Below are 17,221 nucleotides of genomic sequence, written 5' to 3' on the forward strand. Positions count from 1 at the left end.
CAAGTCCAGGTGGCCTACCCTTCCATAGCAGAAAGGGACAGACAATTGAGTGATGAAATTACCAAACTATTGTTTTCTGCAGAGAGGTGTGTGGAAAGTGGGGGGGGGGGGGGGGGGGGGGGGAAGGGCAAAGCAAGAGTTAAGAGATTGGCTGACCCAATGGGGGCCCCTAAAAAGATTTATATAGAAATCATCCTGTCTGTCCCCCATATTTAAAACTCTATCCAAAATTCTAATCAAACTCACTTCCAAAACACAATTGGCATATCTTTGGCTGCTTATGGAGTCCATGGGGCCAGAGGGTGGGAGCTTCTTTCTTTCCCCATGCAAAAATCACGGATTCAGTCTGCTTTTTTTTTTTTTTTCTTTTCTTTTCCCCTGTTGTTCACATAAATAGTGTTCTTTGCTCAAACCCCCTTCCCCTCCTCCTTCTGCAATCTCAGCCCTAGCCCAAATCTGTTTTCTTCATTGTAACCTCAGCTTCACCGCAATTAATTTTTTCCCCCTCTGGTCACAAGATAATTCCTGACGCCAGTGAGTCTGGAGGTCAGACGAACAGCAAATTGGGGAACAAGGCGGCACTAATTCCTTACAAGTTTCCCTTGAAAAATCCTTTGCTTTAAAAAAAAAAAAAAATCTTCTTTGCTGTTCAGGGATTTATGACCTCAGAGGAGCTGTGGGTTCGAGTTAGTGTTGGGCTGTGGGTGGACTGGCAGGGGGCAGGGGAGCTCAAAGATCTGGGGCGATGCCAGGAAAAGGCAAATTCTTAAACTTAATGGTTTTAAGTGATTTTTAAAATCCTTGCTGGCAAAAGAGGCCCTGCCTCTCCCCAGTATCAGCGCTTCCTCATTCTTTGAATCCGCGGCTCCGCGGTATTCGGCGTCAGACCAGCCGGAGGAAGCCTGTTTGCAATTTAACCGGGTTGTGAACGCCCAGGGTTGGCGGAGGCGGGGCCCGGGCGCACGTTTTGCATAAAGGGGCGTGCCTTCGAGGCGGGCTCTATAAGTGGGGCCGCTGCTAGCGTGCGCGCGTAGCCAGCTGCTGTTGGGGGTTTTTGGCTGTCTTCGTCCTTTCGGCACCTCCAGTCTCATTCCTCAATATGAAGGCTCTGAGCCCGGTGCGCGGCTGCTACGAGGCGGTGTGCTGCCTGTCTGAACGCAGCCTGGCCATCGCGCGCGGTCGCGGCAAGGGTCCGGCAGCCGAGGAGCCGCTGAGCCTGTTGGACGACATGAACCACTGCTATTCGCGCTTGCGGGAACTGGTCCCCGGAGTCCCGCGAGGCACTCAGCTTAGCCAGGTGGAAATCCTGCAGCGCGTCATCGACTATATCCTCGACCTGCAGGTGGTTCTGGCCGAGCCCGCCCCTGGACCCCCAGACGGCCCGCATCTTCCCATCCAGGTGTGTGGGGGCGTGCGCGGGAGCTGGGGCGGGGCTGAGTTCCAGAGCCGGGATGCTGCCTGGACCCCTAAAACTCCCAAATGCCGTGCATAACTTTTCCCTCTTTCCCTTCTCTCAGACAGCTGAGCTCGCTCCGGAACTTGTGATTTCCAATGACAAGAGGAGCTTCTGCCACTGACCTGGCAGTCCTGGCACCTCCAGGTAAGCATCCTCACCTTCGCCCTGGGGGGTGGAGGTAGGGCGGTGCTTAAACGACAAATCTTGGAATTGGTTGGCCTTTTAAGGAATTACTGCCTCTTCAGTTTGGGGAAAATGAGGCGATAGAGGGTCAAGGGACTTATCCGTGGTTACATTAAATGAATGATAGAACCAATTCCCCGCCCTATGTGCGTTTCAACCTTGAACGCATTTTGCCCCTGCCCTCCATCAGAGGCCAAAGACACGAGAAAAAGTAGGCGCAGGTGAATAAAAGAGCCGTTCTGTTTGTAGTTTGGAATCGTAAAAGGAGCTGTATCTTCCTCTGCCCCTTCCTCTGCCCTCTCCCAGCTAGTGTCAATTCCAGGAGGGCGGGGTGGTTGCAGGCTCCGCCTGTGGTCCTTTGGCGCCAACTGGGTGGGGGCAGCGTGAGGCTCCGAGTTATCAGTTGGAGGTAGAGACCAAGTTTCCTCCCTGGCGCCGGGCAGTCTGCGGACGGCCCCCGCCTCGGCGCGCTCGGCGGAAACTGATGGCTCCCTGGTCTTCTTTCCTCCCCCGCCCAGAACGCAGGTGCTGGCGCCCGTTCCGCCTGGGACCCCGGGACCCTCTACGGCCGGAAGCCCGAGGGCATGGATGGGCCCCAACCTCGCCCTGCCCACTTGACTTCCCCGAACCCCTGCCTCGAGCCTGGACCTGGCGCCCGGGAGCGAAGGACTGTGAACTTGGGTGGCCTGAAGAGCCAGAGCTAGCTCTGGGCACCAGCTGGGCAATGTCTCCCGGCTCCCACCCCACCCCTAAGTTTTAAAGTCTTTCTTTCACAGTGTGGAGGTTGGGGGGGGGTGGCTGCTCTCCAAAGTCTGCCAAGGCCGCAGTAGAGCTGGTCTTCTGGTCTCCTTGGAGAAAGGCTCTGTTGCCCTGATTATGAACTCTATAATAGAGTATATAGCTTTTGTACCTTTTTTGCAGGAAGGTGACTTTCTGTGACCATGCAATGTATATTAAACTTTTTATAAAAGTTAACATTTTGCATAATAAACGGTTTTTAAACACTTGAGTATATAATTTGTTTTCCTTAAGTGCTAACACTCTCATAAGGCTGAATTTAGGAGAAATCAATGTCCTTCTTGGACCGTGGTAAAAGTAAACTTGCTTATGTAAGGGAGATGTGGGGAAATGCCAGCTAAGATTAGAGTTGGGGGGACAGTGGAAAGGGTTTATGATGGGATCCACATATCCAGTAAGGGTTGGGTGCAGAGAAGATCCTGGCCCTGGCCCCTCATTTTACAGATGAGGAAAGATGTGAGGGGAGCTCATCCAGCAAGTTGGGAGCTCAGGATAGAAATTAGGTCCTGAGTCCCAGTTTCTTAGGTACCTTGAGCTGTTTTGCTCCATTACCCTATGGCTTTGGTGCCATTAATTATTCATGAGGTCTTTCTAGCAGGGGATGGGGAAGAGTGGAGCCTCACCCAGAGCCCAGACCGGGGTGGTGGTTGATAGACCCATTTTAGAGATGAATAAGCAGATCAGGGCCCGGTTTCATTTCCCTCCTCATGCTCTCTGATTTGGCTTCCTCTTGGGCTTCCAAATTTGGAAAAAATAGGAGAGGGGCTTTTCTCATCCCTCAAACCCCCAGCCACTCTGATCAGAATGATATAGGTGCTGATTAGGGAACATTAATACCAATCCATCTCCTCCCACCAGGTAGTTGAAGACTGAGCCTAGACTGGGAGTTTGAAGCAGCCTCACAGCCTCCATTCCTTCTGGTATTTCCTTCCCATAACACCTCCACTGGGAGTCTACTCTGTGAGCATCTTTGACTCTATTTCAGAAATGGAGAGTATGAGGCTCCATGGATAATGGGTCTGAGCCGGGTTCTCACAGCCCCTTGAGATGGGATTTTAACATAACTACAGTGACTACAATTGTAGTGGACAGGAGCAGAGCCTGAGACTGGCCATCCCATGAAGCCAGGTCTGAGAGTGGGGCAGAAGGCAAGACCACCAATCACCACCATCCCCCTTTGCTCCCCACCTGGCAGCTCCCCAGGTGGGCTCCACCAGGCTCCTGGCCTCATGAGATTCCTGTTTATGATATGATCTCATCTGTGTGTTGGCCCCTGGCATGAGTTACTTCAATATTTCATAACAAACAGGTCACATCATCACCCTTCATGCCTTAACCCGGGTGAGCTTTCAGGGGTGAACAGGGGCACGTGGTGGGGAGGCAACCTCTGTCTTTGCCAACTGGCTGACCAGCGGTTCCTAACCTGTTTCCTGGTCTCTGATGATCTGGTGGGAGGTTTGAGCACACCAGAAAATACACACACCCTCTTGCAGAGTCATAGCAGACCTCCAATCCCCTGCGAGGTCCTCAGTCCCTATGTGAGGAACTCTTACCTCAACCAAGTAGACCCAGGTTGGGTCTAGGGACCCAGGTTTTGTTAGGGGTGCTGTGCTTGTTCTGGTGACAGCCGTACAGGGGTGCAGATCCTTGCTCTAACACATCCTAGCTATCCAACCGCAAGCGAGAGATTGCCCCTCTTGGCCCTCAGTTTCCACATCTAGGTAAGATTGCTGATCCTGAGCCATCCACCCTGAAGTACGTGGCCCTACCTTAGACCATTGATCGCAGTCATTGAACTCATCTTCTGCCCTTTCTGCCACAGCATGCTGCTTCCTGCTCACTCAGAAGCTAGGGGACTGGGGATGGTTAGAAAGACCCAAATCGCTCCGCAACGGCCGTGTGACCTTGAGCAAGCCGCTTTACCTCTCCAAGCCTCTCTTCTCCTTTGCCCAGCACCTGGCAGTTCTCGCTCCCTGAACAGAAGATAATGGTGGGAAAGTTCTTTGAAATGCATCACACACCTACAAGGTATTATTAAGCTAATTCCAAGGAAATTGCCTGTCAGGTCTGCTGAGACTGAGCTGTTCGGGTGGCTGGGACAAAAGCTGAAACCAGCATGCCAATTCATTAGTCATTAGAGAGTGAAAGCGATTTGACTGCGGGTAGGAAAACTCTCAGATTGAGGATAGTGTCTTCTGTCATAATCACCTATCGAGTGCCTGCCAGGTGCCAGGCTCTATGTTATCTTAATTTTTTTCTAATCACCACAACCCAGCAAAGCGGGTATCATTATCCCCATTTTACAGAAGAAGCAGATTCAGAGAGGCTGAATAACTTGGAGGGCACACACTACAGGGACGTAGCACAGCAAGGAACTTAAAAACCCACATTCTCATGTCTCCTCCAGGCCAGCTCTTCTCCCTCGCCATTTCCTGCACCTGGTACTTTTTTAGTCCCCAGTGGGTGCTTGCAGAATGAAAGACCCAGGGCCACCCAGGGTCACTCTCCCTCATTTGTGAAAGAGGGTGATGGTACCTCCTTTGCAGGTTTGTGACTCAGATTAAAGGTAACGTACATAAAGCATCTACCAAGTTCCCTGAAACACAAGCTTCACTATTAGCTGAGTGTCTTGGGTTCATTATCGCATCAGCTCTGAAACAGGGACATTTGGAAGAGAGTTTTGTTTTGTAAATAAAACAAACAAGCAAGACAGCCAGGCTCAGAACAGGCAAAGTAACTTGCCCGTGGCCACACAGCTCTAAGTAACAAAGCAGGGATTCAAAGTCATGCCCGTGACACCGGAGATGGTGTCTTGAGAACGCCAGTTATAGCTCTCCCCAGCTGTGGATGCGCCCGGCAACCTTCAATTATGTGTCCTCTCGGCCTCATCACCTCGCACGGCCACAACTCTTCTCCGTTCCCCAGACTACACTCTAAGAGCCGGTACCGCTCTCTCCCGCAGAACTGCTTCTTCGGGTCCCCTCTGCCCGCTCCCCTCCCTCGCAATTCGAGAGCCGCTGCCCACCCGCTGCGGCTTAGGGCCGGAGCCGGGGCGGAGCCTCGGCCCACGTGGCCCGAGCCTGGCAGGGCGGAGGCGAGCCGGCCCCGCCCCCGGCCCGCCCCGCCCCCGGCCTGGCGACCAGCGCTCCCCCCGCGGGCCCTGGGGGCCGCTCGCAGGTGTTCGCTGGCGCCCGGATGTCTGAGCTCTGGCTCCGCTCTGGCTCCGGCTCCCTCCGCAGCCTGCGGGAGGGGCTCCCAGCCCATCCGGAGCCTCGCGGCGCCCCCGCCACTCTGCCAGCAGCGCGGCCTCCCAGTTCCCAGCCTCCCAGCCTGGGGGGGCCCCCCATCCAGCAGAGTCGCTGACCGGACTGCTCTCCCGCTGCCCCCAGCTGCGCTCGGCCCGATGCTGCCTCAGCGTGCCCCCACCCCGCTTCCTGCCTAGGCAGCTTTGCCCTGGCCGGGTGGCCGCCCTGGATCGCACCCCCGTTCCTTCCTTCCTTCATTCTTTCAGGCAACTCGCATTCCTCGAGCGCCTGCGACGTGCCCCGCACAAGGCCAATCCGACCTTCCAAGTGTGGCCCCAGACCCGCTGGGGTCCTCCGGGAAGCCTCTGCCCTCTGCTCCAGTCTCCCCCCACCCCTGCCCGCCCCACTGTCCTCTCTCATGTCCTATTTCACTCACAATTTATTTATTTATTTATTTATTTATTTATTTATTTATTTTTAAAGATTTTTATTTATTTATTTGACAGAGAGAGATCACAAGTAGGCAGAGAGGCAGGCAGAGAGAGCGGAAGGGAAGCAGGCTCCCTGCTGAGCAGAGAGCCCAATGCGGGGCTGGATCCCAGGACCCCGGGATCCTGACCTGAGTGGAAGGTAGAGGCTTAACCCACTGAGCCACCCAGGCGCCCCTCACTCACAATTTAGCATTTCATTCTTCTTTGGTTATTTCTCCTCTTAAGGGTAAGTCAGTGGCAAGGTCAAGGGGTCTTCTCCTGACCAAAATCAGGAATCACTCTGAAAGTAGGGTGAGGAGTCAGAGTGTGTCCAGAGTTGGGGTTCAGCCAGACTGTGACAGGGTTTGGGACTAAGTGTGGATGGGAGCTGGCAGTCTGTGGCCTGGGTTAACAGACATAGTGTGAGGGTCAGTCTGACTAGTAGCATCAATGATCAAGGTTAGTGAGTCAGTCTTTGGGTAGGATCTGGACAGTCTGGATCAGGGTAGTAGGTTATTTAGGACAAGGATTTGGAGGTTGTCTTTGACAACCCAGATTAAGGAAGTGGGTGCTGTGGCCCTCTGAACTCAGATTCATATTGCTCCATGGCTGGGGGCTAGCTGACCATGGCCTCCCCTCTTCTCCACCCAAGCTATAAACTGACTTTCCATCTGGGGACACTCCCTCTCCTCCTCACCACCACCACCCTTCTCCAACTTTGTGCCAGACATAGGAGGCCGAACTCTCAGTGGGCCACACCGCCGTCAAAGGGAGCCCAGGTGGGCAGTAACACTGACCATGGTAGGGAGGCCTTGGGCTTCCTGCGAGCTCTACCCTGGAGCCACCCACATCTGACAGATAAGCTGATGTACTTCTCTGTACGTTTTGCCATTTGTTCATAAATCTAAAGCTTGTTATGGACAGAAGGGCCCAGAAAGGGGAAGGAACCTGCTCAGGCATATACAGAAAGTTCATAGTCAAGACGGGACTCGAACCCAAGCCTCTACCTTCCTGTCTAGGGCTCTTTTTGTGATACCTGTTTACCCTGAGCAGGGATTCTTATGCCCACTTTAGAAATGGGGCAAATGAGACCCTGAGAGGCTTATGGCCTCACACAGCTCCTATAGAGGGACTGCCAGGGGCTGGTAGCACATCCGTCCCCCCCCACCCCCACCCTCCCCCCCCCTCCCCCCCCCCCCCCCCCCGACCATATGCCCTGAGGATCTGGAAATGTGAAGTCAGGATGGTGATTCCCGAGAGCATTGCCTCCTTGTCAGTGCCACCCAGCCTCCTCCCTCCTGCCCTCATCAAGAGCAAATGAAACAAGGGTGGGCCAAGCGCGAGTTGGAAGCTGGGGAGGGGGGAGAACACTTTTTGAGAACTGCTGGGGAAAAGCTTAGCTGGGTTCTTATGGAAACATATGGAACTCATTACCTTAAGTCGAGGTGGTCGCTGGCCAGCTGGCAGTTGGTTGGTTTGGGGCTAAACGTGTGTGTTGTATGGCAATAAGTGTACCCAAGGCATGGCAGTCTCCTCAGAAAACCCCGCCTGCTCACTGATCCAGGTTCTTTCTGACCTTGGTTTTGTTCCCAGCTTATGCCATTTTCTAGCATTAAAAAAGGGGGGGGGGGTGCCTGGGTGGGTCAGTCGGTTAGGTGTGTGACTTTGGCTCAGGAATGATCCCAGGGTTCCAGGATCAAGCCCCACATCAGGCTTCCTGCTCAGAGGGGAGCCTGATTCTCTCTGTCTCTGTCCCTCCTCCCACTCATGTGCACTCTCTCACTCTCTCTCTCTCTCAAATAAGTAAATAAAATCTTCAAAAAAAAAAAAAAAGGTTTAAAAATAAAGGTTTCAAGATGCACCAGGGTACTAGGTCATGCAAGGAGGAGATGAGGACTCAGAGACCATCAAGACAGATACCTGGCCCCCCACACACCCTGGCTCATACCCATCCCTCCCCCATCCAGGCCCCTGATAGGTCTTGCAGCGGGTCCAGATGTACTAAGGGTTGATCCCAGCTTCCACTGCAGTTTCATCCCGGTGGGTCCCAAGGAGCCTACGTGTTGGTCCCACATCTTATCAATCGCGCTGTCTGCGTATATTGACTCCATATACAAAGGCAGCAGCAAGAAGGTGTTCAGAAGAGCCTACTCACCAGTGCACAGCATTTTAGTCTACATGGTAATAGGAGGCTTGGGAATTGCTTCCATTTCACTCCTACGAGGCTCCCAGGTATTAGGGAACCTGCCAAAGGTCACCCTGAAGTACACAGCAGAGTCCAGGTCTCTGATTCCACTTCCCCATCCGGTGCTGTGGATGTCTGCGGCTCTTTCAAAACTCTGTGCAAACAAATGGGTCATAGAGAATCAGCCTCAGTCAGCGACCCCAGCCCCCTGCACTTTGTCTCTGTGAGTCTGGGAATCAACGGACACGGGCTGAAATCCAAATTTTGTATGTCTCAGCTGTGCCGTTACAGGTAAGTTATTCATCCTTTCAGAGCCTGCAGTGGTTGCTTTGATGACTAACTTAGCTGACCTGTGCGAAGCGCCTGGCACTGGGTAACCCCAAGCAAGAGCTTGCTGGAAATGGTTGTCACATTCCTAACATAAATCCTTTCTCATCTTTCCAGCGTGTCGGTGTCGGTTGGCATAATCCAGTCATGGCATCTGAGCACTGCCTGCCCAGCACACGCACCCTTTGGAGACGTTTCACACACGGTGCCCCCCAGGAGCATCTGCTCAGCAGGACAGCCAGGTGCCTTGATGAGGAGAGCAGGGACCAAAAAGAAGGACTCCAGCCCGGTGCCTTCACTTGCCCGCTGTGCCACGTTGGACAAGCTCCGTCACTTCTCTGAGCCTCCGTTTCCTCCCTGTAATACTGCCAGGATCCCGCGCCCTGTCCGCAGAGGATTTGGTGAGGAACTGAGTGTGAAGCACTTGGAAACCCACCCGCGTGAGGCAGATCCTCGGTAAGTCACAGCTAGCTTCACTATTCCCTTTTCACAGATGGAGAAACCGAGTCCCAGAGAAAGGAAGTGACTCATCCAATGTCATGTGGAAAGGACTCCTCACAGAGCTAGAGCTTAAAAGCCAGATCTTTACAGTCCCAGTTAGTGCTCAGCTCCTCCTTTCTCATGATCGGGATTTGTAACTATTTCATGACAAGTGTGTTTTCAGTGGGTGGAAAGACGCAACTTTGAACTCTGTGAGCCTGGCCAGTTTCAGCCTGATCCAGAAGCAGCTCACTCATAAAAGGACCCCTCTCTAGAAGAGAACAGGAGTCTCTTCTAGGTGGGTGTAGGAAGAACAAGACCCAGAGGCCAGAGGACCTGGAGGACAGAGGTGACATAATCACGGGTGTGAGCAGCAGCTTTGTGGTCAAAGAGACCCCCATACAAATCCCATCTCTGCCAGTACTTAGCTGTGTGACCAGCCAACAGACACTAACTCTCTGAGCCTTGGTTTTTCATCTGTAAAGCTTCCAACAGTACCTCTTTCAAAGGGATGTAGTAGGAATTCAATCAGACAACAGAGTTAGAGTACCTGGCCCAGGTAAGCTGTTGGCCGTTGGCAGCCCTCATTATTTTATCAAGGTAATCAAGCAGAAGCCACCTGCTTCTTCATCATCCTCAGCTGCCCGTCTGTTTGTAAATGTTTAATTGCACTAACCATGGGTAATACAGATGTTCTAATATCTGGCTATTGAAATGCTTATGTTTGCCTCCTCTGCTTCCCGGCTGTGTGAACTTGAACAAGTTAACTTCTTATATCCTCAGTCTCTGCATCTTTCTGCCCCTATACTGGGGGTGGGTGGGGCGGGGTGGGGTAGTATCAGTCCCTGCAACAGACAGCTTTGAGGATTAAACTAGTTCACGTGTACAGAGCTCTCAGACTAGTACTTGGTACCTCATACTCGTTGTCTTTCATCACCTTGAAATACCACACGACATTTACGTTCTTAGCCATTTTATAGCCATCTGCACTTTCATGTAAAATTCACCATGTCTCATGGGGCCCCTGATGGCTCAGTCGGTTAAGTGGTTGCCTTAGGCTCAGGTCATGATCCCAGGGTGCTGGGATTGAGCCCCGCATCATATTGGGCTCCCTGCTCAGCAGGGCGCGTGCTTCTCCCTCTCCCTCTGCCTGCCGCTCTGCCTGCTCGTGTTCTCTCTCTCTCTGTCAAGTAAATAAATGAAATCTTCTTAAAAAATTCATGTCTCAATTTTGGAAGTAAAATTGACATTTTGGGAAAATGTACAGATTTGGGTCACGTGGCTTTGTGAGACCCGACACCCAGCCAACCTCACACAGTCACACGTGTACACTCACCCATGTGCACGCAGACACACACACTTGGAGAAAGCCAGGCTATGCTGTTCTGCTCCCCAAATGGGCTACAACGAACCCTCTTACCTTGGAGAATGGCCCGCAGCCTCCCTCCCACTCATCATGCTCTGTGGAATGAGACAAGAGAGAGGGATCACCTCTCAGCGGGAGCTTATTCCTTGGCAAAACTGACTTGGGAACAGGTCCAAGCTCCAGCTCTTCACCTACATCTTAGAGCCTGGGGCCCCATCCTGGCTCTATCCAGGTTGCTGTGCAACCCTGGGCACGGAGCTTCACCTCTCTGAGGCTTGGCTTCTCCTCAGGGAAAGGGGGCTGACCACGTCTACCTTTCCCGGTTGTTGTGGGATTAAAGAGATGCCTAGAAAGCGCCTGGCACACCACAGTAGCTCCATAAATGAGTGCTGTTAAGAGCTTGGCTGTTTTTTTAATCCGGTAAGGGCTATCTTTTATATATATATATATAATTTTTTTTTTAGTAAGATGGGGCCATGTTTTGTCGGCCTCACATAATATTTTTTATTGCTTCTAAACACATCTGTTAATCCAACGAAGGTGTGTTCCTGCAAACATTATTTTATTTCTTATTTTATTCATGTTTTACAATGTCTGGGCAAATCATTGAAACCCACTTGAGGCTCAGTTTCCTTATCTCTAAAATGGGAAAAATGCCTTCCTCACGAGGTTGTCTCGAATTCAGTGAAATGGCATATGTGAAGGTGGTTTGCAAAATCAAGCACGTAGAAGAGATGACTTTTTGCTCTCGTCCTTCCCTCTAGAAGGGTGAGTTCCTCAGAGGCGAGAGTGAGTTTTGTTTATCTTCGCTTCCCCAGCTTTGAATGTATAGCAATGTGTTTAATAACAGTAGTGATGGGGGCGCCTGGATGGTTCAGTGGGTTAAGCCACTGCCTTCGTCGTCTTGGGTCATGATCCCAGCATCCTGGGATCGAGTCCCACATCGGGCTCCTTGCTCAGCAGGGACCCTGCTTCTCCCTCTGCCTCTGCCTGCTACTCTGTCTGCCTGTGTTCGCTCACTCTCTTTCTCTGACAGATAAATAAATAATCTTTAAAAAAAAATAACAGGGGCGCCTGGGTGGCTCAGTGGGTTAAGCCGCTGCCTTCGGCTCAGGTCATGATCTCAGGGTCCTGGGATCGAGTCCTGTGTCGGGCTCTCTGCTCAGCAGGGAGCCTGCTTCTCTCTCTCTCTCTGCCTGCCTCTCTGTCTACTTGTGATCTCTGTCTGTCAAATAAATAAATAAAATCTTTAAAAAAAAATAACAGCAGTGATGGTGACAAGAACTTTCCTTTCCTGAACGCCTACTGTGTGCAGGGCTCTGGACTACGTGCCTCGTAAGGAAAGGAAGAAGAATAGACATTTAGAAATTTTTGCTTCCTTCTGCTGATATTTACTTATTTATTAAGAGAGGGGAAGGGGAGAAGCAGAGAGAGAGAGAGAAAGAGACTCTTAAGTAGGCTCTATGCCCAATGCCTAGCCCAACATGGGGCTCGATATCATGACCCTGAGATCATGACCTGAGCCACAATCAGGAGTTGGATACATAACAGACTGAGCCACCCAGGCGCTGATTACTTCAAGGCGAAGGAAATGTTTTTCTTTCCCATGGGCAAGTTCTGTCTTCCATACTGCAGATAAATGAATCTCAGTCTTGGGTCTCGTACATAATTTGGCCAATCTAGCTGAATAACAAGAATAGTAATCGTTAGTTCCCTTACCCATAAAATGGGCTTATAAGCAACTTGCCTTATATGAAGGTGTCCCACAAATGACAACTTTCCCTCCCCTCTTCTTTCTTCCCTACCTGCATGTACCTTCCCTTGGAGAAGATGGTGACAGGGCCAGATAAGTAAACTTGGCGGCAGGGAGCTGAGTTCCTTCTCTCCTCTGGGCTTTTCTTTCTTTTTGGCACAGGGTGGCAGATCTTTTGGGAATAATTTTCTGATTCAGAGACCCTCCAAATCTTGCCTCCTTTAGAAAATCTCCCTTAGGAGCACCTGGGTGGCTCAATCGGTTAAGCGTCCGCCTTCAGCTCAGGTCATGATATCATCATGGTCCTGAGATCGAACCCGGCATTGAGCTCCCTGCTCAGCTGGGAGCCTGCTTCTCCCTCTCCCACTGCCTGCCACCACCACACCCCCACTTGTGCTCTCTTTCTCTCTCTGTCAAATAAATAAATAGAATATTAAAAGAGGGGTGCCTGGGTGGCTCAGTGGGTTAAACCTCTGTCTTCAGCTCAGGTCATGGTCTCAGGGTCCTGGGATCGAGCCCTGCATTGGGCTCTCTGCTCAGCGGGGAACCTGCTTCCCCTCTCTCTCTGCCTGCCTCTCTGCCTACTTGTGATCTCTGTCCGTCAAATAAATAAATAAATAATCTTAAAAAAAAACTCCCTTATCTTGCCATAGCGCCCATCATTCGACTCCCCCCAAATACCACATGCCCCCTGCAAGCATGTGTTGCAGGTTCCAAGTAGATTTAAGTCCTAGAAGGCAGAATTGTGTGTTAGGAGGTTGATTTCTATTTCCTTAAGCATTTTATTCATCATCTCACTTCATCCTTTAGAGCCTTCCAAAGTCCCCAGGTCACAGATGAGGCAGCTAAATCCAAGACAGAAGAAGGGCCTTGGTGAAGACCACAGAGCCAGTCCTATGACCCAAGACGTGCCAGGAGTCAGTGTGAGCTCAGGTTCTGGGTACCTTTTTTTTCTTTTTCTTTAAAGATTTCATTTATTTATTTTTATTTTTAAAAATAAACTCTACACCCAACATAGGGTTTAAACTCATGACCTTGAGATCAAGAGTCACACTCTGAGCTCCAAGGTGGCTCAGTTGGTTAAGCCTCCGACCCTTGGTTTCAGCTTAAGGTCACAGTCTTAGAGTTGTGAGATTGAGCCCTGTAACTGTCGGGCTCCCGGCTCAGCGTGGAGTCTGCTTGGGATTCTCTCTCTCCCTCTCCCTTTGCTCCTTCCATCTCTCTCTCTCTCAAATAAGTAAATAAATCTTTTTTTTAAAGATTTTATTTATTTATTTGACAGACAGAGATCACAAGTAGGCAGAGAAGCAGGCAGAGAGAGAGGGGAAGCAGGCTCCCCGCTGAGCAGAGAGCCCAATGCAGGGCTCGATCCCAGGACCCTGAGACCATGACCTGAGCTGAAGGCAGAGGCTTTAACCCACTGAGCCACCCAGGCGCCCCATAAGTAAATAAATCTTAAAAAAAAAAAAAAAAGTCACATGCTGTATGAACTTATCCAACCAGGTGCCCTCTCTGAGTACCTGGTTGATACCAAGTTCTGTGATTGGTGCTTTCTCCCAGTAATTTTATTAAGCAGGTATTGGGGCGCCTGGGTGGCTCAGTCATTAGGCATCTGCCTTCGGCTCAGGTCATGATCCTAGGTCCTGGGATCCAGCTCCACACTGGGCTCCCTGCTCCTTCTCCTGCTTCTTCTCCTTCTCCCACTCCCCCTGCTTGTGTTCCCTCTCTCGCTGTCTCTCCCTCTCTGTTAAATAAATAAATACAATCTTAAAAAAAAATAAAGCAGGTATTGTCCCCACTTTCCAGATGAGTAAACTGGGACTTGGACAAGTAAAATAAGACACCAAGTCAGTAAGGGACAGAATCATGCTTCGATAGGGGCTGACTCCCAAATGTGGGATTTTTATTGACTACTTCGAGAGGGCCCTGCTGTTTTGCTGTTTGGGGCTTCTTCAAGTCTCTGCAGTGGTCGTGTTGTCCACCAAAGCAAGGAGTCATTTCCAAGGCTGAGCCCCGTGCCCCGCTGTCAGCCCCAGGAGCGGGGCCAGGGGATTCCTAGAGCAGAGCAGGCAGAGCTCCTGCTGCATCAAGTGTCCCCCATCCCTAAAGCCCATTGTCTCCCCAGGAGACAATACAGATAAAGGACGCAGCCTTGTTGCCTGCCGGCATCCATCTGTAACCATGGAAACCCCCAAGGAGACAATTCCAAACTCCCCCAGCCACCCTCCGCCCTGCAGCTGTGGCTCCAGGAACCCAGCCGCTAGCAAAGGGGCACTGCTGGTAATTGCCACCTCCCCACCACTACACCACCAAATGGGACACAGCTGGGCTCTCCTCCCCAGACATCCTCCCAGCCCCTCAGTCCCAGAACTGGAATTAGCAAAAGGGCCTTGGATGCATTTCAGGTCTAAACTTTATTTCTTTTGCAAGAAGGTCAGTTTCGTGAGATTCTGGCGCAGGCTGGACTATGTCATTGATCCCAGGGTGGGGCATAGGGGAAAAAGGGCTCCGCAGAATCCTTAACCCTTGAAGGGTGGACCAGGCCCCTGGGAAGGGCTTTGGTCCTTGGCGCATGACTCCCCCCTGGTGGCCAGTTCCTGCAACTGTCAGTTGAGGTCCGAGAGAAGCTCCAGACCTCTTATTCTTGGGTTATCTACCGGGTTCCAGACGCCCATACATATTAGATCTAATCCTGCAGAGTTCTTGTGAGGTGGGTATTCTTTTTTTTTTTTTTTTAAAGATTTTATTTATTTATTTGACAGAGATCACAAGTAGGCAGAGAGGCAGGCAGAGAGAGAGAGAGAGAGAGCGGAGGAAGCAGGCTCCCTGCTGAGCAGAGAGCCCGATGCGGGGCTCGATCCCAGGACCCTGAGATCATGACCTGAGCCGAAGGCAGAGGCTTTAACCCACTGAGCCACCCAGGCGCCCCTGAGGTGGGTATTCTTATCCTACTTACACATACTGAAGCCAAGGCTTGGACAGCAGAGTGGTCAAAGAGGATGAACCCAGAATGCCCTGGCTCAAAACCTCCCTGACCTTCCAAGCCCTGTGTCCTTGGGCTAACTACCCAAACTCTCTGGGCCTCAGTTTCTTCATCTGTACAGTTGGAGTGATAACAACACATACTTCAAGCCTTCAGAATGGTGAGTGGCACATAGTAAATAAATATAGTTCTGGACCCTGAAGCTGTGTGCCTTCAAGGCATATCATTGAACTACTCCCCTGCCTCAGTCCTTTCATCTGTAAAATGGGGCTGGTTGTGGCTTCCTCCCAGGGCTGTTGTGATCACTGAAGTGGATATGGTGTGTGAGTGTGCTTGCTTTGCTACTATTAGCATTGTTGTTTTGATCTGCCCGTGGGGGTGGGGGGGGGGCTTGGGGACAGGTGGGATTAGAAAGCAAGAAGGGATTAGAAAGCAAGAAAGTCTCTCTCCACAAGCCAGGAGAAGGTGGTGCCTGAGAATACCAGCCCTTGTGACCTCTTTGGCCCCACAGGGCCCCCTCTTTCCCCCATGCAGTGACACAAAGAGATTCTGACAGTGGCCAGAGGCTTTTCTGGGAAGAGATCAGAAGTGATCTTTCAGGGTACCTGGGTGGCTCAGTCGTTGGGCGTCTGCCTTCCGCTTGGGTCATGATCCCAGGGTCCTGGGATCGAGCCCTGCATCAGGCTCCCTACTCGGCGGGAGGCCTGCTTCTCCTTTTCCCACTCCCCCTGCTTGTGTTCCTTCTCTCACTGCACCTCTCTCTGTCAAATACATAAATAAATAAAATCTTAAAAAAAAAAAAAGAGTCTAAACAACATTCACTGAGTTCAGTTCAGTAAGCAGTTCTCCTGTTTCTACTCTGTGATGGACACTGGCCTGGACATTGGGGTGTAATGATAAAGAAGACAAGGAACAGCTTAAATCTGGGGAAGATGACAGAACCGAAAAACAATTGTAATGACAGTGTGGCATTAGGATAGCCTGAGATTCCTAACAGGACATGGGGAGCAGGCATCAGAGTCCGTTTCCAAGGGAGGGGTGGGTGAAGCCCTCACCACCCATGCCCATACCAGCATCACCGGGACTCCAAAGACTGAATGTCTTGTTTATTTCAAAAGTATTCTGAGTCTTATTTCTCAATGTTAGTAATTGATCTGGATCCTTGACTTTGCTGGTTCAGTTCTGTCAGTCGGAAGGGTTCCAGGACAGCCATTTTTATCGAGTGTTGTTTGAGATCACAGCATTCTCAATGACTTGTGTATCTGAGAAGCCCGTGTCTGACAACAGACTTTTTCTTCCTGGTGGAAGAGAAAAGAGGACAGGATAGGCCAACAGGGAGAGCAGGAAGGTCGGAGGGGAAGTCAGAAGATGTGTATTTGATCAGAGCCTAAGGTGTCCAAGCGAAGTGGGCTGAAAAGCAGGGGCTAGGGGCAGAGAGGTGGTCCAGGCCTTGGTGGGTGCCAGATCTTAAGCTAGAGAGTGATAAGATCAGGTGTGTGGTTTTTTGTGTGTTTTTTAAAAAGATTTTATTTATTTATTTTAGAGAGAACACACACACACACACACACACACACACGCACACACACGCACGCACGAGTAGGGATGGGGCAGAGGGTGAGAATCCCTAAGCAGGCTCCCTGCCCAGCAGGGAGCCTGGTGTGGGACTGGATCTCATGGCCTGTGAGATCCTGACTCATGAAATCATCACCCAAGCCAAAACCAGGAGTCGGTTGCCCAGCCAACTGAGCCACCAAAGTGCCCCAGTTTTTTTTTGTTGTTGTTGTTTTTTGCTTTTTAAAGATTTACTTATTTATTTATTTATTTATTTGAGAGAGAAAGAGTGAGCAGGGGCTGGGCCAGAGGGAGAGAGAGAATCTCCAACAGGCTCCCTGCTGAGCTTCTTCCACCTGGCTCTGGGGCTGGATCTCAGGACCCTGTTCAACCTCAAGCCTCAGAGACCATGCATGATCTAAGC

At 51.1% G+C, this 17,221-nt stretch overlaps 1 protein-coding gene and 1 long non-coding RNA gene across 2 annotated transcripts; both read left to right on the plus strand.

Moving 5' to 3' along the window:
• The first annotated feature begins 1,020 nt into the window (after positions 1-1,020).
• On the plus strand, positions 1,021-2,648 carry ID3 (inhibitor of DNA binding 3). Its single transcript, XM_047726020.1, has 3 exons — positions 1,021-1,399; positions 1,518-1,600; positions 2,158-2,648. The coding sequence occupies exons 1-2, from the start codon at positions 1,100-1,102 to the stop codon at positions 1,575-1,577; spliced, it is 360 nt and encodes a 119-aa protein (XP_047581976.1). The 5' UTR covers positions 1,021-1,099; the 3' UTR covers positions 1,578-1,600; positions 2,158-2,648.
• Positions 2,649-8,499: 5,851 nt separating this feature from the next.
• Positions 8,500-15,960, plus strand: LOC125097874 (uncharacterized). Its single transcript, XR_007126642.1, has 3 exons — positions 8,500-9,703; positions 13,076-13,196; positions 15,781-15,960. It is a non-coding gene; the product is annotated as an uncharacterized LOC125097874 (long non-coding RNA).
• The last annotated feature ends 1,261 nt before the right edge of the window (positions 15,961-17,221 follow it).

The sequence above is a fragment of the Lutra lutra genome, chromosome 4, assembly GCF_902655055.1.
Source record: "Lutra lutra chromosome 4, mLutLut1.2, whole genome shotgun sequence".
Lineage (NCBI taxonomy): Eukaryota > Metazoa > Chordata > Mammalia > Carnivora > Mustelidae > Lutra > Lutra lutra.

Coding starts and splice junctions, on each gene's coding strand:
- ID3 (XM_047726020.1), top strand. CDS start 1,100: ATGAAGGCTCTGAGCCCGGTGCGCGGCTGCTACGAGGCGGTGTGCTGC. Junction 1,400..1,517: donor GCCCGCATCTTCCCATCCAG/GTGTGTGGGGGC, acceptor CCCTTCTCTCAG/ACAGCTGAGCTCGCTCCGGA.